At 38.9% G+C, this 24448-nt stretch overlaps 2 protein-coding genes across 11 annotated transcripts in view; both read right to left on the minus strand.

Annotated features, from left to right (window-relative positions):
* Positions 1-24448, minus strand: part of LOC110459952 (A-agglutinin anchorage subunit-like) — an 88930-nt gene that overhangs the window by 60669 nt on the left and 3813 nt on the right. For 8 of the 10 annotated variants that reach the window (XM_021512512.1, XM_021512510.1, XM_021512505.1 and 5 more), the window contains exon 4: positions 23984-24264. In XM_021512512.1, the coding sequence (XP_021368187.1) occupies positions 23984-24264 (281 nt within the window). The other 2 variants (XM_021512514.1, XM_021512513.1) reach the window with 2 other exon arrangements.
* Positions 11835-13022, minus strand: LOC110459953. Its single transcript, XM_021512515.1, has 2 exons — positions 12844-13022; positions 11835-12444 (listed from the first exon to the last, which is right to left on the minus strand). Exons 1-2 carry the CDS (start codon positions 12863-12865, stop codon positions 12065-12067), a joined length of 402 nt encoding a protein of 133 aa, XP_021368190.1. The 5' UTR covers positions 12866-13022; the 3' UTR covers positions 11835-12064.

Here is a 24448-nt window from a genome sequence, read left to right on the forward strand (position 1 = left end):
TAACAAGATGGGTTATGAAGTCTATTAAAAGTACCACACCAAATTCACTGCATCACAGACAAATAAATATGTTCATTACCTAACTTGTGGAAGCTTACCCAGCAGAGTGATGTCTACCTAGATCTATAAAGGACAGGACCAATAGTGTTTTTACCTAGGTCTATCATAGACTGTCTTACCCGGCAGAGGGTTGTCTACCTGGATCTATAAAAGACAGGACCAATAGTGTTTTTACCTAGGTCTATCATAGACTGTCTTACCCGACAGAGGGATGTCTACCTAGATCTATAAAAGACAGGACCAATAGTGTTTTTACTGAGATCTATCATAGAGGGATGTCTACCTAGATCTATAAAAGACAGGACCAATAGTGTTTTTACCGAGGTCTATCATAGACTGTCTTACCCGGCAGAGGGATATGTCTACCTATATCTATAAAAGACAGGACCAATAGTGTTTTTACCGAGGTCTATCATAGACTGTACCAGTACCATGCCTACCTAGATCTAAGTCAGCACCAAAGACCAGGGTCATTCGAAGGGGTATTTAAACAGTGGCTGGTTTGGATACTGGCTAGCATCTGATTTGTACATAAGAAGCTGGCGATGGAAAGTCTCGAAACAATTCCTCTCCCTGTTGTTACACAGAGGGATGGAGCAACGACTACACTTGTAGTACGTGTTCACACGCCAACCAGACTTTGTCTTAGTTTTATTCCTCAGACACAGAAAGCACTTGGTGTATTTGTTGTTCTCGTTCTTGACGGGGATGTGTTGGGTGAGGTCGCCTGCCAGAGGCGGGAAGAGATCTACACCTGTTGATTGGGAGAAAGGAGGATGGAACAGGCCAGACTCTGTGTCTGAAAGGATAAAGAAACCACGCTTTAAAACAGTAGCCTTAATCCTACTACTCATTTACAGGGTCTGCTCTAATGTACAGGGTAGTTATGACGGTCCCGCAAGCAACACACCGACGGCCATACATGCATAGGCTGCTGAAATGTATCATGGTGTCCCAATACAATAAACAGGTTTGGTTAATATATATATGCCGATTTGATCCAAGTGTGTGATTTGGCTACATTCCTCCTCTAAACTTTATAGTCTGAAGATTATTTCATGTACTTTTATTCTATTTAAAAAACAAGAGGCCCATGGGCCTAAACGGTCACCTGAGTCTACAGTATTTATTTTTGTTGTTGAAATATGTGCCAATTTGAGTAAAAAATAGTATAATGTTAACTTAACTTGTCAGGACCATGAGCTGATCATTCCTACAAACTTTCAGTTCAATCGGTCCAGCAGAACTTGACTTTAAGTTGGAAATAGGTTTTCAAAATGGCGGCCGTGGCGACCATATTGGATTTCTGAACGACCCGAAAAATAACAACACTGTGTCAGGACCATGAGTCGATCATTCCTACAAAGTTTCAGTTCAATCGGCCCAGCAGAACTTGACTTTAAGTTTGAAATAGGTTTTCACAATGGCGGCCGTGGCGGCCATATTTGATTTCTGATCGACCCAAAAAATAACCACACTTTGTCAGGACCACAAGCTGATCATTCCTACGAACTTTCAGTTCAATCGGCCCAGCAGGACTTGACTTTAAGTTTGAAATATGTTTTCAAAATGGCGGCCGTGGCGACCATATTGGATTTCTGATCAACCCGAAAAATAATAACACTGTGTCAGGACCATGAGGCGGTCATTCCTACAACCTTTCAGTTCAATCGGCCTAGCAGAACTTGACTTTAAGTTGGAAATGTAAAATGTTAACGGACGACGGACGACGAGGGACGAAAAGGGAAAGCAATAGGTCACTTGAGCTAAAGCTTAGGTTACCTAAAAACCCACCACATATCAACATGGTCAAGGCAAACGAAGAGGCAATACCTTCACTACAATGTACAATATAATCTATCCAAATTTTAAACCGACGGCCATACATGCATAGGCTGCTGAAATGTATCATGGTGTCCCAATACAATAAACAGGTTTGGTTAATATATATATGCCGATTTGATCCAAGTGTGTGATTTGGCTACATTCCTCCTCTAAACTTTATAGTCTGAAGATTATTTCATGTGCTTTTATTCTATTTAAAAAACAAGAGGCCCATGGGCCTAAACTGTCACCTGAGTCTACAGTATTTATTTTTGTTGTTGAAATATGTACCAATTTGAGTAAAAAATAGTATAATGTTAACTTAACTTGTCAGGACCATGAGCTGATCATTCCTACAAACTTTCAGTTCAATCGGCCTAGCAGAACTTGACTTTAAGTTTGAAATATGTTTTCAAAATGGCGGCCGTGGCGACCATATTGGATTTCTGATCGACCCGAAAAATAAAAACACTTTGTCAGGACCACAAGCTGATCATTCCTACCAAGTTTCAGTTCAATCGGCCCAGCAGGACTTGACTTTAAGTTTGAAATGTAAAATGTTAACGGAAGACGGACGACGACGGACGAAAACGGATAGCAATAGGTCACTTGGGCTAAAGCTCAGGTGACCTAAAAACCCACCACATATCAACATGTTCAATGCAAACGAAGAGGCAATACCTTCACTACAATGTACAATATAATCTATCCAAATTTTAAAAGACCCAGGTGACCAGTTGACCAATGTAACAATTTGGAGTCAAACCAACCCCTAACAACCCTTCAAAAGTTAAATAGGGTATCAAACCATGGAAGGAACAATGATTTACTAACTGCCAAACAAACACCTGTAAGATCTTACATGAATAAAAACTTTTCATGCATAATTAACTCCTTCAAATATAACAACATTCAAAAAGTGTTTAATTAATAAAATATTTTTCTTAATTACATGCTCTAGAAAAATGTGAATGTGTAGAGTGTGTATATATACCATGTCTTTAATAGTAGCAGTTTGTAGTTTTGCAGTTTATATTTGGAAAATTTGGTACTGGATTGATTGTTCATTATTTCTTCTTTAAATAATGATGACTATTTTATCTTCCCTTTATATATTGATAAATGGAAATCTTCTCACTCCGCCTTAATTCTTGGTTATCTCTCCTTTGAATAAGGTGGTTGATTATCTCCCCTTTGCATGTTTAAGGTTGGTTATTTCCCCGTTGCATGTGAAGGTTGGTTATCTCCCCTTTGCATGTTTAAGGTTGGTTATCTCCCCTTTGCATGTTGAAGGTTGGTTATTTCCCCTTTGCATGTTTAGGGTTGGTTATCTCCCCTTTGCATGTTGAAGGTTGGTTATCTCCCCTTTGCATGTTTAAGGTTGGTTATCTCCCCTTTGGAATTTGATTGTTGGTTATCTTCTGTTAACGTAATGAAGGCTAGTTTCTCATTGTATACTGATGACTGGTTATTCCCCCTTTGGATATTGATGATTGGTTACCTCCCCTTTGAATGCTGCTTGTTGGTATATCCTCATTCAGGGTTTGGTGTTGAAATGACTGTAATGTTTCTGAACTTTTAACTGCATTAACTAAGCTGTATGCTATTTTGAATATACTGTACCTCAAACATGAGTCTTTAATCTTCATACATAAGTCTGGTCCTTTGACTATATTGCCCCTCAAATAAGTGTGCTCAATCTCCATACACAACAGACTGTTTATGTTTACATTTTAACTTTTCAAATTAGATTTATATACAAGTCTATCCCTTTATCACCGGTACAACCTATACCAACCCTTGCAAATATTTTTGTCATTTTAAGCTGGTCGACGGCAATATGTACTCATTGCTTCAGGAACAAGCTATGAAACAAGTCAAAACAGTTTCTGTCCTTGCCGATACATAGTGGCAGGTCACACTGTTCACACTTATAATAGGTGTTCACACGCCACCCCGACTTTGTCTTCACTTTATTTCTGAGACAGAAGAAGCATGTGGTGTACTTGTTCCCATGGTTACGAACAGCCCTGTGATGCGACAGGTGCATGGTGGGAGGGAAAAGAGGAGGCATCATGGGAAATTGAGCGGAATCACCTGGCTCTGAAAGGAAAAAGAAATCTTGATGTAGAAAGTGAAAGCCGTGTGTACCGCATAGTAACTAAACCTATTGATTACAACCCCGTCAAATAAACTATGTCTGTACTTTGTCATGCCTTGTCATTAAATGATGGCAAACATTTCCTTGAGGGTATTCAAGCGAACATCATTTTTTTTTATAACTGAGGCATTTGTTCTTTGAAGGTGCAGCATTTTTTTTTAAACACAATGAAGGCTAGTATATCAGAGGTTCCCATGTCTACACTTAACGATCCCGCTGTCACACTGAGCTAGTCATCACTCTACCACTTGGTGTTCATACATCAAGTAAACAGCAAAAGGTTAAAGATGTCGTGTCTGCAATGCGACTGGAACGGAAGACCAACCACACTGAACAAATCGTTAACATTCCATACCTAGGTCATACACTATATCTCTTCCTTTGGATAAAGAGTTAGCTCTCTTTATATATTTGTGAGTACCATGACAACCGCCTGACTAATACACAGAAACAGAAGTACAGGATAACTTGTCGTGTAATTCAGACTATGTATGTAACCCGGTGGTTAGGGCACTAGCAGTGTGTATACATACACAACCTGTGTAAATGGTTGGTTTTTACAACATCCATCTTGTATGACATTTAAAGCTAGCCGAGTAGTTTATATCTCCTCTTAAAGTGCTGGCATTGTATTATAAAATCTATCGACAGTGTGTTTCCAAGTAAAAATAAACTCATCTTTTTTGTCATGAAACATAGATTTTAAGAATGGCAGCATAAGGGATGGTTGTTGATCAATTTTTTAAATATAGTACAGGTACGCATGAATTCTTACAGTAACGTTATTTGATATGGACCACACCTGTAGGGATCTTGCGTAACTAGATATGGCAAAGTTTTCAGGGTATATATAGTCACCATTAAGTGTAGGCTATTTGTGGCAAGTGATGCATATATAGTCATCCTTGGATCCCCATTAGAATCGTTTCTTTATAACAAGGGATCTTGGTGTGTGTTTTTGCACAAATAAGCATGAACTAGGTTTCAAATGCAGAGGCACTCCCAAGTACAAATTTTCAGTTAAAACAAAGTGCCTAATATTTTTCTTTATCAAAAAGCAAGATGATTCAGAGAAATCATAGAATGGTTCCCCTTGAGGTGCCTCCGACTTGAAAGTTATCATATGGAGATAATTACCCTTGAGGTATCAAAATAGAGAACTCCACTTGGAAGGTCTCCAAATTTCAAGTTATCAATTCAGATATAAATGGCAACATCTTAGTGTTTTTCTAACCCTCAAGAAGTCATACAACTCCTTTAATAAATTGCCTTTTCTTTTTTTACTGTATCAATCAAGCACCACTACATACAAAACCGCTATGCAAACACTCCTATAAAATCTTTTACTCTGCAGTTGTTGTTTTCAAGTAAAATACCCCCATTTGATGCCTCTTGTCATGTAAGCTGTTTATCATGGCAAACATGACAAGCCTAGCCGGTTTGCCTGGGCCAAGTATGACTCAGACAGGCCTCTTTACCAGGCTGCCAGGTCACACACACAACAGTCAGGCTCCAAAAGGCATCGACATCTTCAGTTGGGCATCAAGCTAATTGTTGTAGCCGATATCTCCACCAGTTCCGAGTTAAATTGATGTGCAAGAACTCAAAAATTATTAATGGAAAATGATAACAAACATTTATGCAAACGATAATAAAATGTTTTAACAAAACCTTTTTAAGGGTTGATTTAATAAATTTTTCAAGCCAACAAATCTTTACACAAGTGAGCTCTGCTTTATCACAAGCGTTACTAGGCTCTACAGCTAGTGATAAGCTGCTGTTATAAAACCTCCATAAATGCTTTATACCCTCTGGTTACTATCAGAGACCATTAGCGTGTCTCTTGTATGCTAGTGTATATATACGGCCTAGTACAAAAAGGACAAACGCAATGTTAAGATATTAATTTATTTCAGTGTACAGCACCAGTATGTGGGCTATCACTGTAGTCATTGGGAAAGCCGTACATATTATAACCACAGTAGATATTGCTGGTGAAATAAACGAATAGGGATGCTATTAACAGGAATGCACTTCACTTCCTATGACAAACGAGATAAATATTTACAGTAGTACACTGTCAACAACAAGAAATCCCTGTATGTTATCACAGGAAGTTTTCCATGTAAACAGATAAAGTAAACACAGGTGGAATCATATGAAATAATAAATGCAAGATGAAATAAGTAAATAGAGAACACACAGACCATGATTTTAATTATTGTACAATACCTATTACTCCATCTGTCTATTTCTGAATTTCCTGACAGGTATCAGAAGTTCTAGACATACAAACACCACCTGATCGTATCTCTAACTTGAACAACTGACAAGAACCTGAACCATTTGGTATGGGGATCAGAAGAACGCGGAATGTATCTGAACCAAATGATTGGGACCCGTCTGACGTGTATACGAAACGTTTGGACTGTATTTGAACCAACTGGCATATATCTGAACTTTCAACCATGCATCTGAATGGCATGTCTTTGAACTACATGGCAAGTCTGAATTATGATGAACTTGAACCACCTGACATGTACCTGAACTGTCACATAGCATGTGTAAGAACCACCCGAGTGTATTTGAACCACCTGATATGTCTTTGGACTGCATGGCACATCTGAGTCACAAAACTTGTATTTGAACCAGCTGACATGAACCTGAACCCCTTTGTGTGCATCTGAAGCAAATGGCATAATATCTTTGAACGAGTTTGCTTACAACTGTACAACCAAGGTACCTCTGAACCTGGTGACTTATCCGAAGGATATGGCATGTTATTTAACTACTTGACATATATGAACCACTTTATATTTATATGTACATCTACCGACTGGCCTGCATCCGAAAAAGCATAAACACTTGATCTGTATTTGAACAACAAGGTGTTTATCTGCGATGGAATTTAATACAACTCAAAAATATGTTTTGTCATGGACAGGAAATGCTCATAAAGAATCACAAATAAGGAAACGGAGGATTTGTCAGAACTTGTGATTGGTCTTCTTCGGAGAGATTATGGAACTTGACGAAACAGGCACGAGGGCCCGTACAAAGGGCCACATCACACATAGCACATTTGTCCGAGGTATACACACGCCACCCTCTCCTAGTTTTTACGTTATTGAAGCGACACACCGCACACACTTTGGAGGGCCTGGTCTTAATGGGGACATGCCTGTTACCATGGTGGTCAACTAAACGGTCCAAATTTACAGAAAGGGGAGACATGACTGTCATGTCCAGTGTTTGGTTAGCACGCATTGTCAGGGCATCCATCGGTCCTGAAAAAACACAAAACAAACCACTCAGTTTCTGTTTTTATTCCGATCTTTATTACAAACTTTCTGTACAATATGTACAAGGCCATGCATGCAATACAAAGTCAGCTACTCGGGGGCTTGATGGCACACACTTGGCTGGTGATAATGGTTTGAGAATCTTTTGTTGATAACAGTTTCAGATATTGGTTGTGTAATTGTTACTTTTTTATGTCTTTAATGATAAAAGTGGATGAATTAGATCCACAACTTCTGTTATTGATCCAAACTGACACGGGATCATTTCCCACATTAAACAACTTAAATACTCAAATTTGGCAACAGTTACTGACAAGTAGTTCTTGGTTCGGCCGTCTACAACATCCCATCCCAACAAATCCTTTATATGTTGATATATTTGCACTGACAAAAAATATGCAATTACTCCACGATTAAATTACTAAGTCATTCACCTCGTAATTTGTTTTGTATAAATTCCATGTTATCGTGGGATTCAGCAGACATTTGGTATTCCTACACAGCAACAGGCAACAAGTAAAATGACACACAGCCAAACCTAGCCCATAACGAGTACATGGATAATCAGCAGGCTTTCACCACTGTAGACCATAATGGACTCATCCAGATCAATGCATGGCAGAGTTTACTGAATGCAGTTACATAGGGGTGAAAGGGTTAAAGGTAACATAAAATATATTAATAACATTTTATTTGAATTGCTCCACACAGAATCATGGAAGTCAAACTGAAGTGATTAAAATTTGTGTTTGTCATCCTCAATGGAGGAGGAATACATATGGCCTTGGGAGGAGAGATTGACCTTTATGTTTTCACTAGGTGGCCCTATATAGGGAACAGAATCATTCTCCTGATTGATGTAGGGGTAACAGAGCGACTTGTGGAAGGTACCGAAACAGTCCCTTTCCCGGATACACAGAGGGACAACACAGGCAGAACAGTGGAAGCGAGAGTACACCTTCCATCCCTTCCTGGTCTTCACCTTGCCCGCCTGACACATCACACACAGCCGCGGCTTATTCTCTACATTTCTATCTATTCTATGCCCCAGACCCTCCAGATGCTTGACAACATTGGACTTATAAGGACTTAAGCTGCCATAGGTTGCTGAGGGTCCACAGACAGATCTAAGGGGGCCAGGGTCTGAAAGATAAAACAGAATGGCCAACATCATCTCTCAAGCTCAAACCAGAAACCTTCAATGCTTAAAGTGACTACGATTACACTAAACCAAACCTTCAATACACACACCAAACCCTCAATTCTTATACGAAAACCACACTCATCATGTTACACTGATCCTTTCAATGCTTACGTTAAAGTAATAAGGAGATATTGTTGCCTGCAAAGTCAACCTGAACCATGTTGAACTGTATGTAGTTCATACACATATTCCTGTTTTGCAAGTTTAAACCAATTATCAACTACAGATTTACACCCGACAACTTTTTCTTACAAACTTTTTAAGTACACATATTTCAATCTAAATACCAGTATTAGCACTCATCTTCTTAATTAGGTGTGAAACATGCTCATCTTGAAATAAACCATTTCCATATATATATATGGTCAGGCTCCAGAATAAGACACATGCGTAGATGATCTCTTTCAGGCCAAGGCCTAGGAGGATTACTCTATGCAATCTTAAGACTAGGTTCTGTCGGATCATCAAAGGTAAACTGAGAACTATTTCCAAGGTGGAATATCTGAGGTTATCTTGTGGCAAGATTAAATGAGGATTATCTGTGGTAATCATAGGACAAGATTAAATGAGGATGTTTTGAGGTAATCTTTTGTACTAGGCCCAATAGGAATTTGAGGCTGTATAACTAGGTAAGGTAGATTTAAGACCAGACTTTGAAGGAATATCAGAGGTAATCTTATGTCTAGACCCCATTAGATTATCTGAGGTAATCTAGGATTGTCGGAGGTCACCTTATTTATGATCAGGCCCCACTGGATTATATGAGGGTATTCTTATTACAACTCCCTGTAGGACTATCCAAGGTTAATTGCAGTGATATCTCAATGTCCAAGAGCTCGAGATGTGATCTTGGTTCATATAACATGCCTAGCACGAACATATCTCCGGGAAATTTGGCTGTGACAACCTCCTTATTCAGTTTGAATTGAGTTTTAATTTTGTGCCCCGACTAGGAATGATTTATTGAAAATCCGACTATGTCGATCAAAACCTTATTATTTGAGATGCCTTTTGCTCTAAAAACATTTTACTATGCAGAGACCACTCAACACAAACGGTAGTTGTTTAACAATAAGAACCATTTTATTTGGCAAAATAAATCACAGAAAAACAACATATGGGAACACAATGCATGTTTCTAAGACAAAGTTTGTTGATTAAACTTGTTGGCTTTGGGGCATAGTTTCACAATTACAAATGAACAGCCAAAGGTACATTTGTTTTACAGGAGAGCAAATTACTCAAAAATTCTTAGTCCCTCTCAATAACTTTTCATGTATGATGGGGAATCAAATCCGAGACCATCTTGGTGAATGGCAAATGTGCTATCCACTTGCCCACTTGACCAACCACCTAGGCGCTAGGATCTTGTGGTCCAGTACTTAGTGTTGAAACTCACACTAAAGGTTGTGCAGTGATGGTATATCTTTTAGGTTTGGTGTTCGAACTCACACCAGTGTGGTGGCACCGTTGGGATCAACACATCAGCCCTCAAACTTGTTTTACCGTTCTCATACAATACCACTGTACATATACACTGTATCTGACGATGATACAGGAGGAAACGAGTCCCTTTTAGACCTCAGGTTAACGGACACACTACTAAGTATGTACTAATGTATCTGACGATGGTACAGGAGGAAACAGTCCCTTTTAGACGTCAGGTTAACGGACACACTACTAAGTATGTACTAATGTATCTGACGATGGTACAGGAGGAAACAGTCCCGCTCTGATGTAGTATTACACAGAGGTACCTCGCACCCCTCACACTTGTACCAGGTATACACCCACCATCCTGATTTAGTTTTGATGTTGTGTAACTGGCAATACACACACAGCTTCTTCTGACCCTCCAAATGCACCAGACGGTGGTGTTTCTCCCCATGCTGATGGGGTGACATCAGTGTATTCTTGTTATTGCTCCGGACCTCTAAAAGCTGTTTTTGAGGATGGTGACCTGTGGAAATCACCAGATGTCTTTGCGGTGCCACTGGCACACTTGGTACCGACATTCGAGCCATCGTTGCTAAGTGACCTGATAAATGTAATAAGGTTTTTGATTGGCTGTGAGGGTTTGAGGCAGGTTCTGAAAAGGACAAAAAGGACATGAGATTACCCTCATATCACCATGAACAGTCAAACTTAAAATGTCTATACTAAACACAATATTGTGAGTGACCTAGAGGCGTCATATTAATGTATTTATGTGCAAACCTTACATCTACTAAATGGTTTTGTCGCTATTGTAAAACTGTTGACTGGAATTGTTCGGATTCACAGCATTTTGTGCCAAGTCCACCTTGACGTCATCATTTCCAGTTCCTTGGGCAGGCCGAGGAGCAGGGGCCGTGACTGGACCCTCACCACCAGTGGAGCCACCGTACATCAAGTTGTGGTACAGCATGAAGCAGTCCCGCTCCGAGGTGGTGTTACACAAGGGGACCTCGCAGCCTTCACATTTATACCGAGTGTAGATCCACCACCCAGACTTGGTCTTGATTTTGTTAAACTGACAGTAAACGCACAACTTCCGGAGACCCTGCAGATGGACAAGTCTGTGGTGGTGTCCACCCAGATTCAGGGACCTTGCCTTTTGCAGATTAGCACCATAGTTTGGGCTTTCTACGCCTTTACTACTGAACTCTTGACCTTGGGCCGAGAACCCTGGTGCTGACATGCGAGCCAGCATTGACAGGTGACCCGACAAGTCCCCTTGGGAAAGGTTTTGCGATTGTCTTGGAGGATATGGTGCAATGCTCTGAAAGCTTTGCAATTGCCTGTGGGGTACTGATGCTGACCCTGAAAGGACAAAAGTATATTTGGCATTATCCAGAGGGTAAACAAGAGACACACTATCCTTTTACCTAGACCAACACCCACATGCACCCAGTTGATCAGAGTATGTACTGTGACGAGTCAGTGTCTGAGGCACCACTGTGATTTTGTTCATCAAATAGCTCTTTGTGGTACATTTGAAAGCATGACCTCGACCCTTTACATAGAGCTACATCACACGTCTGGCACATGAATCGGCAATACACTATGTAGCCAGACTTGGACCGCACACGATGTGACGCACAGTACACACATTTTTTCAGTTTGTATCCTTGTGAGGTTATCTGTGTGTGAATGACACCTTTAGGATCTAATATGGTTGCATTCTCCCCAGTCTTGAGCAGGCCCAGGTGCTCATTTGACCCAAGGGACCCATGAACATCAAATGGCCCTAAAAATGAGTCAAGGGAGCGTTTTGGACTCTGAACACCACGAGGCACTGAAAGGGAGAAAGAAAAGAGTTAGGACAGAGACCAAGAGTACCTGGCACATTCAATACTTATACCCAGCAATCCTATCAAATGACTAAATCACATGGGTAAAACTACACGACGCACAGATCAATACAAATACATGGATCACATGGGGGAGACAATCGGTATATTGATATAAGTTCAGGCAGTGCCACGAATTTGGCCAACATGCGATTGCTGGTGCTTTCTGCATCACTGACCACTACATTTGACCCTGTCCCGAGATGAGCTGGTGATAGTGGTGGTAACACTCGCGCTGACCACGACACAAGGGAACACCACACGCCTCACACATGTAATAGGACTTGACCACCCATCCTGACCGTGTTTTGACCTTCTTCAACTGACAGTACACACACGCTTTTAGTTGACGCCCTGGTCTTGTTACAAGCCTATGTCCTGGAATTTCTGATTGGAATGTTGAATGTAATCCATATTCCCTAACTATGTGTGAAGGAACACTTTCAGAATGACTTGTTGAATGAGTTTGTGTCAAGCCTTCTGATTGGCTACTTGAGTGATAATGTGCTGTGCTTTCTGATTGGCTTATGTAGGCAATGTGTTCTTGAGGAACTGGTGTTCCTGAAAGGACAAAGAAACCAGGATTACCCAATTTTTAAAAAAAACTTTTAATAAATAATTACATATCTATTGTTCTGGCCATCAATAATACTGATAGATTTATCACAATTTCTATTGTTGTAAGTTTCAAAAACTGACGATTTTTTTTTTTTTTTTTACATTGGATTATGAAAATACAACAACAGCTCAAACAGGTCATGAAAGAAAAAGAAGAAGGAATAAGCTCATTTATTTTCAAATAATTTAAAAGGCAAGATGTTTAGAGGACGTAAGAGAGAGGTGTTGATGAATTGTCCTTCGATTTCCTACAATGATTTCAATGACTTTGATACCCAAAGTAAAAATCTCGTTACACTATTACCACACTGTTCACACAGAGGATCAATTCCAGCTACACACTTTTCATACTAACAACAGCCATGGTAACTCATCAGACAGTCAACCAATCAACTCCAGACAAAGTACACAACCCTAGTTACTGATGGTTGCCAGGCAAAATCAACCAATTGGATCCAGCAACTGAGGTTTATACTTGCTCCTGCTAACTGATGGTTGCCATATGTGACAGAGATGTATGGAAGCCTATCCTAAATGTTTTTATTAGGATCTACACTGCCAAAGCTGAAGTCAATGCCTTGTATTTTGAAGCTCTCCTGTACATAGTCTACATCTACTTGTGATGAGAATTTCCGGAGAAGGAACTTGTAAAGATTTTTGGGAGAGTCTACAAGGTGTTGGTGCTCCTGCACTAGTTCATGATAGCGTTCGTAACAGTTGGTCTCACCGCGACAAAGGGGTACACCACATGCGTCACATTTGTAGTATGATTTTCTAGCCCAGCCTAGTCTGGTTTTGTTTTTACTAATGGTACAATAAGCACAAGCCCGGTTCTTTCCTCCGATATGCAGGAGACGATGGACAACACCCTGTATTTGTACTTGCTCCGGCCACTCGGACAGGCTAGTCGCCATGGAAATGTTGGAATCGTTGCCTAGCAAGCTTGATGTCATATTAGCCAAGGAAGGGTTACCTGGCAGGTTAGAAGCCATGGTAACGGAGGAGGGTTTACCCTGCGGGAAGGTTACACTACTGCCCCCTGCAAACATAAAGAAAGGCTCGGTTACTAGTGCCACTTCTTGTCAAACAAATGAGAACTGTGGGTGGAAAATCGAGATAAATGAGTCAATTTTGGTATTTGAGATAACTCTCAAATCATCTCCATGAACAACACCAAAATGGTGTGACACTTGTACCATCAGCCTTTCTTTAACAGGACAAGGTGCTGCTCAACAAGGGATTGTTTTTCAAACAAGACAGAAAAGAATCGTGAACTACTCTTCTTTATTTGTACCCCATATTAAAACCACAAAATATAACAATAAAATACCACAAGTAGGACATTCATCTATAAATATGAAAATAGTTGAAAATATATAGAAATGTATATATTACAACACGTAACTGTACCTAGCCAAATACCACCAGATAAAACTATCTTATCTGAACTTGACACCTTAAATATATATTAATGAGTTACAGCTCTATTCACAAATGACCTTGAGCAAATTTTCTTTATCGCTTTACTTGTATAATCATTCCTACAAATTGACCACAAACCAATGTCTTCTTCTTCCCTCCAAATACAAGTTGATCTCGGGACCCAGAAATCTTGTCAGAAACCTGTCACCAATTACCTAGACTTTGTTAGCAATTTGTTTAGGTCTTCAGTATTCTAAATTGTCTATTTCAAAATGACTAAGTTGTTTGTGTTCTATGGTTTTATATAAAGAACATGTTTTGTTCAGCTCAAATTTCATTCATTTTTTTTTAACTTTTTTGTTTGTTTTTATCCCCAACTCAACATATTCCTCAAGAAATCCAAAATGTCCATTTAACAACACATATTTCTTTGTTTGCAAATAGACATGCACAGGTAAAACGAGATACAATCCAGTGGTAATTGATTTCCAGGAAGAATGTTTTAAAATGTCACTCCAGGTAATGCTCTTCTGCGGAAGCAAAGGAAAGTGAATTAGCCTGCTACCAAAATGATAATGGGGGCTCTGCTATTTTAAATTTGCCGGTTTTTGGCATTGAAGCCTTGATAGCCTTCTGCATCATCCTTGGCGACATGTCGTCGTGTTCCTTACGCAGCTCATGATACCGCTGATAACACTGCTTGTATTTGCCCCGACATAGGGGCACGTCACATGTCTCACACTTGTAGTAAGACTTTATTGCCCAGCCCGACTTAGTTTTTATATTGTGCATCTGACAAAACGCACAGGCCTTCTTGTTGCCTTCGATGTGTATCATAGCATGACCCTCGATGTGGACCTCGGGCCCCTCCCCCATCTCGGGGGTAATGTCTGGAGCCTCATATTGCCATTTGGTTGTGTACATACCAGTGCCAGGGCCTGAAAGGGATAAAGAAAGGCTATGTTACCATGTCCAGTCACCACTTACACCGTTTCCCTTCTACATATTTTCTCAGTGAAAAGATTGTTTGATAGATGAACATGCCTTTCTTTATCCACATAAAGACGGACAGCACTTGACAAGACTACAGCACACAACAAACTGTCACATGTACAAAACACCTTTACAAGAATGTCTTCTTACAGTGGAATATATTCCAGCGATAAGGGATGATTTCTTGCAAGTCGTTAGTAGCTAGCTATAACCTTTTAGTAGTGAACAACTGCCATTGATCTACTCCAAGTCACGAGTTTTACCATCAAGGCAGTACTTGTATCTATTCAACTGATATTACGCCTTCAATTTTGACCTTTGGGCCATTCATTAGACAAGCATCATATTATAATTTTAGTTTCCCAAATTTCTGGATGTCCTCCTCGGGTAAACACAATGTTTACCTCCTCATTTCAATAAAGAACGAAACGCAAAATTTACCAATATAAATAAACTTTTATTCAAACTTGACACAGGCAACTTGAATTTTACCTTCTTGATCAATACAGCCCCCATTCAATTCATCATTGATAACAAACATTCTATATATCTTCCGTTTCTCATTCATCAAACATATTTAATATGCTGCTCTATTTTCACTTATCAATGATAACAACCATTCAATATAGCGTCCATTTCTAATTCATCAGTCTTTAACATATAATTCAAACATACATTTCGTAAGATGTATACACAAAATATTCTTTCCTTTTCAAATGATCAGTTCCTCGCAGACATCGCCTATATATCATTCAGTGTCACTATGTAACAATTCCTTGGCAATATTTACAGCCCACACTCGTAATTATACATGGGAAATCACATGTTTCTGACAAGCCACAATTGTGATATTGACACCAGTAGTTTGCATGTGCATGTGAAACATGTATTCAATGATCCAACAGACATATAGTAATGAACTTCATAGAAATTATAATGTACAGCACAGCCGTGTGGGTCAGATCAATGCCAACGTTGTGTTTCTTTAAGCCCTCCCTTGCTTTTGAAGCCAAGCCCACATTGGTAACAATAGATTGCCTCCCATAATTCTTGTTGTGTCACAATGACTACTGGCCATGTGATGGTGTCACTATGACAACTGGTTAAATGATGTTTTGTGTCACAATGACAACTGGCATGTGATGGTGTCACAATGACAACTGGCCATATGATGGTGTCACAATGACAACTGTCCGTGTGATGTTGTCATTGATAACCAGCCGTGTTATGTTGTCACTGATAACCAGTCACGTGATGGTGTCACTATGACAACTGGTTAGGTGATGTTTTGTGTCACAATGACAACTTGTTATGTGATATATTGCTAAGATAATTGTTCATTAGATGTGCTACTGTGACTATTGTTCATGTGATGTTGGAGATGGGAGTGTCGAGCGAAACACTTGCCACACACGGGGCACACAGGCCCTGTTCCGTGATAGGTTCGCTGGTGGTCATAGTAACCAGAATAGGACTTGAACCCCTTGCCACATACCACACAGAAGTGGAGATATTCTACTGAATGTTGGGCAATCAAGTGTTCCCCCAGCTGTTTCCTATTGACTGCTGAGAATCCACATATTTTACAAACAAATCCAGTTTCATCCTGAGAATGACTATGCGTGTTTAACTCGTGGAGAGTCCAAAAGTTTTTGTAACAGGTCTGACAATTATAACCGGCATCCCTTGTAACTGAACTGGACGTATCTCCTGGGAAAGTCATCGCACTTGTGTTGATAACCGGATTACCATGACCTATATAAAATATAAAGAGGACGTTTGGTAACCTTTGGCCATTTTGTTGCGAAGGATGTTCAGTTGCTTTGTAGCAACACGTCCATATCTAAAGGAAAAAGTGGTTTTGGTGATTATCTATCTACCCAACACCCAGTAATTAATTAGTAAACAAATATGCTAATCAAATACAGCCAGTCAGGAATGGATTTTTTTACTTTCTGGTAATATCACTTAATTCATTGGAGACTTTATCTTCAGTTTAACACCAAAATTAATCCATTTTATCAAACACTAAGTGCAACAGTTATTAGCATTTGGAATCACACCACTCTCCACGTATTGAAGAGATCACAGCTGGGGACATTCACAAGAATTAAATCTGCAGAATGTACGACTTGTCAAACTTATCACCTACATGAAATGTATTTTGTAAATCTATGACATCATTAGACCTACATCCAGCAACACCCAAATACTATTCAGAAAACAGCACAGTTTCAAACACACAGAAACATGACTTCCACACAAAGCCAGCGCCTTAGCCAAACATGATTACACGGTGAAGAAACTTGAGCTGGTCCAGTGGCCAGGACTTTTTAAACACTGGTTTTTCTACGTTGAAGAAGGTGGTCGTAGAACGGTCAACTCTTAACACATATGCTCCTTCAGGTTTTGCATGTGTTTGTAAGTCTTGCCACACCTCTGACAAACAAATGGCCGCTCCTTCGAGTGTTTTCTCATGTGAACAAGAAGACGGCTCTGACGAGCGAAGTACTTGCCACACACCTGACATGTGGGCAGGTTTTCCCCTACAGCGTGGTTGCTCTTATCGTGGTCATACAGACCAGAATATGCCTTGAAGCCCTTGCCACATTCAAAACAGAAATGGGAGTACTGGAGACTGTGATTGTCATACATATGCTGTTTCAGGGACGCTTTGTCCGCAGAGTTTATACAGCAGATGCGACAGTTATACACTTTACTCGTAGAAATGTCAGACGCACTGTTTATAGATGTGTCGGTAACCGGCCTGCCTGTCGTTTGACCTACATACTGGTTGCCATACCAACTGCTGTCCACAGTAGCCATCTCGCTCGCATTCTGGACGGTTGGTAAAAATGGCTGCTTGAAAGTCCCGGTCAAGTTCCCTAAAAACAAGACAGAACTTGTGTTGTTTGAGAGTTCCTTTGAGAATACAACTGTCTTCTGAAAAAAGTTTCTTTTTATCTTAAACAATTTCCAATACCATATGTCGATGTAAAATGCAATTGATGATATAAATGTCTATATCACAACAAATATCCCCTCTTCGTGACACAAAATACACATAACCTGCGAACATTTGTGATTATAAGCACACAATCTAACCTGTAGTAGTCAAGTTTTAATTTCTTTTATCAATACCCAAACTCATTATTCAGTCATGTCATGCTTTTATCATAATCCAACGTCCACCAAGATGTAAATTAGTATACGGTATAAAATTACTTTAATATTCTCCTCCTAAGACCCTATCTGCCATTAACTATTTGATGATGTACTAAATGTATTGACGAGAATTTCACTGGTTTAACATCCATCAACACATATGAACCGCGAGACAACTTTAAGGCTGAGTAAACTCCATCATTTGTGCAACATGTAGATAACACTGGCTAAACATCGTTCAATTATCTCAGCCGATTTTATAAATGAATTAAGTTTACAAGGAGACGGTTAAGAGAAGGACATGGTTACTACCCAGCAAGCATGCCACTGATAAATTATCTCTGGTTAGGTAAATGTGGGACATTTCATATGAACATATATTCATTTCTAGGCAAGCGTTGCATGCTTTAGTTACATCACTGAAAGGGCACCTGATTAGTGACCGTATCAAAACTCCAATCGCCTGGCTGTTGCCTGGGGTGATAGTCGCAGAACGTGTTCCTAATGCCCTTGTCAATGGCGACGGTACATGCCTTCCATGCCCGCTGCTGGAGAAGGTCGTCCTCCAGTGGGTAGTAGGCAAACACAAGGTCCTTGACCTTGCACAGCTTTTCCACTTTCAGCGAGGGCTTTCCCTTCCTCCCATAGCAGTTGTGGTCCTTTAGTTCCGAGTCCTCGTACATATAACGCACCAGCCTCCAGGCAAAGTTCTGTCTGGAGTAGGAGGATCCAAATATTTCATATACAGCCTCCCTTTCTTGCGAGTCTAGATTGACATTGCAGTTCTCTGGCACAGTTCCTTCAAACACCGCCTGTTCATCTACGCCTTTCTCAGAGACATCAAATGACGGGTTTACAGTGTAGTTCTTTCCTTTAGGTGTACCTTGCTGAATCTGGTGAACTAACGTTGAATTCTCTGTGATAAATACTGGTGTATTATTTTCTAACAATAAACCGGACGAGATATCTAGACCTGGAGCCGCACTTTGTAACCCAAGTTGAGAAGTGGCAGACGAGTTCTGCGATTCCCCAGTAAGGACAAGACCTCTTGTTCTCCATTTATCAGATCTTCTGCCTGAAAATGGACACAACACAGAGGTATAGCCTTTACTACAGGAAATCGGCCTAGGTCATTACTCCATCATGTAACTGTTCAATATTGACATATATTAACACTTCATAATAGATTGAATTGATTTAAGATATCGTAACGGGAAAACTGCATTGTTAACAGTAATTTACTCTCTCATTAAAGGAAGCCAGATTTCAACTTTAATACAGAAAGAACACTACACTCTCTTGATGATTGTGTTTAACCCTTTCACCACTGTATATCATAATGGACTCATCCATATCAATGCCTGGTAGAGTCTACTTAAGTTACATAGGGTGAAAGGGATAGAGTCAGTTACAACTAAACAGTGACCACTAATGGAACACCTTGATTAATTCCACACTCTTAGAAACTCCAGCTATAAAATCCTCACAGTAAAAATTCATATCACCTCCTCAGTATCATATTTATAATGGTTTGTCAAAATAGAGGGTTTCGCAAAGAAATAAACATTAAATTTAACATAAATGTAGCAGAGGTTTTCATTCCTTTTGATGACCAATCCAAATGTATAGTTAATATCGTTCAGTTTATTTATTACCACAAAGACACATCTATATTATTTAACTTGAAAAGACCTGTTATAGTATCTTGACAAGTCAAAACCTTCCTCTGTTAAAAATTCTTCCAAACAACAAAGAGATTGGAGATTGTCCAGAACAAACATGTTACCGCCATTAAAAGACAACTCGTGTGGGATTACTGAATTCTTTTTTGATCTATACAGTAAACAAAATGGACCTTATACAGTTTTGCATGGTATTGAGTACCATTCCACTCAATTATTCAGGTTTTGTCCTCTTCATGGTAAAAATCATGTCTCAACTATTCCCAACACTGCTACTCCAGCAGTCTCATATCTCACTATCCGTACTGTTTATTACGTTTCCACCCCCGAAACTCCATCACATTTCAAACAATTGTGTATTCATGAAGGTCATTCAAGGTCATCAGTACATGAGTTTTGGTAAAGTACGGTTATCAAGCAGCATTGCTTATGGTTTTCTTTAGTATGAACTGCAAGCATTTCTCTATCAACATCTATGTGCATTTGAACATAAATTTGTCCACATGTAGAGTTATCTCCCCTTGCAATGTAGTGTATATACACTATCCGTCTTGTATGTAAACTACTACACACTGGAGGCAACCTACCGAGGATGAGCTCCATGTGTGTAAGTAAACTGGGGCGGAGCAGGGAGGGAAGTGCTTGATATGCAGTTAACTAGGGAAATCTTGTATTGACACACCAGTAGGTTTTATACTAATCCAAAACTATAGTGATTAACCATCTGAGAACATCTATGTATATATATACTGAACACTTTGTTTTGATGAATGTCAGATTAAGAATGACCAACACAAGGTTTCCCCAGTTACAGTATGTTTGTGTTTCAAATCACTTACCTGCATTAAGTTCAATCTGTAGCAAAACTAGCATCAGCAAAAAAACACATTTTTTCTCTCTCTTAAAAACAGCTGATATCTCTTTTCTTTAGATTTGTTGTCTGTTTTTGAAATCTCCTTTTTTTCTATTGAAATTAATTGATCAACCTTGAAATTGCGGTGACAGTGATGAACAGAATGAACTTTGTGTCTTGAATCCTTCTCCTTCAGTCAGCAAGCATGCATTTCTATTAGCTTTAAATTAATGTTGGAGGAGACTCTTCCCCACTAATTGAAGACATTCGATCAGTTAGTAAAATAAAATATTTCAATTTAAAGTGATATATATTGTAATGCAGCCAAGTGTTTTTTTTATATTTTAATTTCAAATTTTCAACGATTCCAGCTTAATCAACATAGGAAGGAGCCTCCTCAACGTTACTTGTAATTGTGTGTGTTTGTGTGCGTGTGTGCAAAAGGGTCCTCAGGAAATTGGACATAATATACATGTAATAAAATTGGTTGTTTGGTTAAGGCAAGTACATATCAACAGACCTTCAATGACCAAACACTCAATTATACTACCGTTAGATGCACTTTTCTAAATGGAAAGCAAAATATACATGGTTCAGGGAACATAAACTTTATCATAGACATATCTGCCTGGAATTTACTTTCACTTTCCATATATTTACTGCTTGTGGCACCGACTGCGATTTTCAATAATTTAACATGCATCCAATTTCAGACTGGGCAACAAAAGGTCTGTCAACATGTACCATGCTAGAAATGTCTCATTAAACATTTTCCAACAGTTCAATAGCTAGTTCCATCAACAGGTGACTGTGAGATGTAATTTCCGATCAGATTTGCTCATAACCATAATTATGGCATACTGTAGGATGTGGTAAGTTTCGTTTACATCAGTAAACTACTGGCAAGTTAAAGACTTTTCATGCATGACATTTTTCACATGTTGATGGCACTTTTGATATAATGCTTTGTTACAATAAACAGCCTGTAGTACATCCACTGGTAACTTTCCTTGGTGTAGTATCACATGACACCGTTGGACAAGGCAATCGTTACCTACATGTACATGTACTTGAGGCTTCAAAACCCAACTGTAACTTCAGATGCATCTCGTCTTTCCAAAACGTTGAGCAATTAAGATCCATGTAACCAATGGTATTAGCTCACTCTTAGAACAGACGAGACCATCGGAAATTACAACGGAATTTCCACAAACAAAATCTCACTTTCGCATATCAATATATATATTTATCATGGCTCTGCATTTTTAACAAAGTACTAAATACATTATGATTGCAGTATGACTGTTTAAGCATTGCCATATGGCAGTATAGATTTAAGAACATTAAGCTGAATAACACCAATGGCCTTGTAAATATTCATGTTTCTTGAATGGTTATAAATTCTGGTCATTAAGTACACCCAATGGCTTGAAATGGAAACGATAAAAAAGTGGTTTAATAGTTAACGTCGCGTATTAATTGTTTCTGGGTTGACACACAAGTTTTCAGTCTGTTGGTTAGTGGAAACATGAATATTAACTCATCTTATGCAGTTGAGGTGCTTCTTTATTTGTAAAGTAAATGTCTAAACTAGAGGCCATAATTTTCTAGCACCTTGTTAAAGCAGCAGAGAAAAAGCCAAGTATGCTTGTTCAGCTTCTTTCCTAAGAATTCAGACAAAGTATTGTGGTGAATTCCTAGAAATTGTTACCGAACCAAGCACACATCTTATGGTTAACTATGTACAGATTCATACTACCTTACATAATATTATAAATAAAATCATTTCCAGTCTGGTTAATATAATCAAACATTGCCCAATTATACACTTTTCAGAATGGCAAAAGTAGATTTTTTGAAGTGATTGAGTGGAATAAAATCTACATGCACTGATCTTTGCATGCCTTCCAATACCTTTTTTGCAATTTCCTCTTTGCAATGACCAGTCGTTGACAGTCATTGAAGAAACCAGATTCAGAAATTAATTTCTTGAATGCCAATCTGTACAATTTACATTAAACAAATAGCCAGACTAGAAATGATACGGAGAAGGAATGCTAAAACAATCTGTTAGCATGTAACAGACTCCAATGCCACTATACTACAGCTACCAAACTGTCATTTGACCTTGATGTTCAAGGATGACCTTGATGGCTTCAAGTTTGTTTCTAGCTGTTGTGACCTTATAATGATCCCAAGATTGAAGGTACCAAGTTTTGTCTATAATTTATTACCGATTTCCCCAAAGATATAGATGAATGACCTTTGACCTTGATTTGGTATTAATGCAACCGTATTTGACTTTGGTTCAGTATTGATCCGACATTATTTGACCTTGATCCCATCTTATTTGACCTTGGTTCAGTATTGATCCGACCTCATTTGACCTTGGATCAGTATTGATCCCGACCTTATTTGACCTTGATTCAGTATTGATCCCATCTTATTTGACCTTGATTCAGTATTGATCCGACCTTATTTGACCTTGAATCAGTATTGATCCTGACCTTATTTGACCTTGATTCAGTATTGATCCGACCTTATTTGACCTTAGATTCAGTATTGATCCGACCTTGATTCAGTATTGATCCGACCTTATTTGACCTTGATTCAGTATTGATCTCACCTTATTTGACCTTGACTCAGTATTGATCCTGACCTTATTTGACCTTGATTCAGTATTGATCTCACCTTATTTGACTTCTGACAGTGTTCCTCTACTTCTGTTTTACTTCATACAATCAGGCCTACTAATTTACAAAGCTATCATTTTCATTATTTTCGTATCTATCCTATCTTTTATTAATCACATTATGTATATGACAAATGTTGACTTGATTTTAGCAATAGTGTTTTGTTGGCAATTGTTGCAAGTCGTGACATGGAAGGTTGTTTTAACTTCCTCTGGAACTGTTCTCTGTGGTAATTCAACAAATGCTGAGGAAAGCTATTTTGTAAGCATGTTTTGAAAAGTCACATTTAAGTAACTAGATTAACATAGAAATACGTAACAATTTCCATGAACAAAATCTCCGAACCATTTGACATGATCATAATTGATGTTCAAATTTACCAAGACCAGTCATTTTATAAGGTGTATTTTCCAAAAGAATTATGCACTTAAATATTGTAATAAAAACTTTAAAAAATTATTTCCCTCAAAATTTAACTTTTCGTCAGTGATATTTTTTCCAATGTTACAACGTGAAAAAAGCGGAAGAAAAATTTGACCGCTCTTTCCTAGAGTAATATGTATATGATTGAAGGTACTGTTTTTACTGTAAAATAACAAATTCCTCAGCACATGCTTAGTCACATAGATCAGCTCCGATCAAATATGGAAAGTCAAAATGAATATGACACCTACCTTTGAATGTTCCCATGTACCAGGAATTATTCTGGTCACCACTTATGTTGCTTCCTTCGTTTGACATTTCCTCGCGTGCCCAATCCTCGATCTCCTTGTCACTAGCCTCTTCCTGTTCGTCCGGCATCCTCCCTGGATGTATTCGCATCACCCCCTCCTCTGGCATATCAACATGCATATCAAGTCCTCCTGTTTCATGATTGCTGGATTCTATTTTCACTATACTTAAGTCTGGTGTCATATCAGCTGTGCTGTGCATACCTGCTGCTTCAGATGCCCTCCTGTCAGAAAGAGTTAAAAAAATATTCAAACATGTAAACATTTTCCTGCATTTAATGCACTTTCTATCATAATGTTGATGAATTAGAAATCATTTCAAACTTACTTATCTGTATATTATTTTTAAATAATATTTGTAATAATATTCATTAGGGTTAAACTCCAGCTACTGTTCTATTCTTTGAG

This window comes from Mizuhopecten yessoensis, unplaced genomic scaffold (assembly GCF_002113885.1).
Source record: "Mizuhopecten yessoensis strain PY_sf001 unplaced genomic scaffold, ASM211388v2 scaffold10275, whole genome shotgun sequence".
In the NCBI taxonomy this organism is placed as follows: Eukaryota; Metazoa; Mollusca; class Bivalvia; order Pectinida; family Pectinidae; genus Mizuhopecten; species Mizuhopecten yessoensis.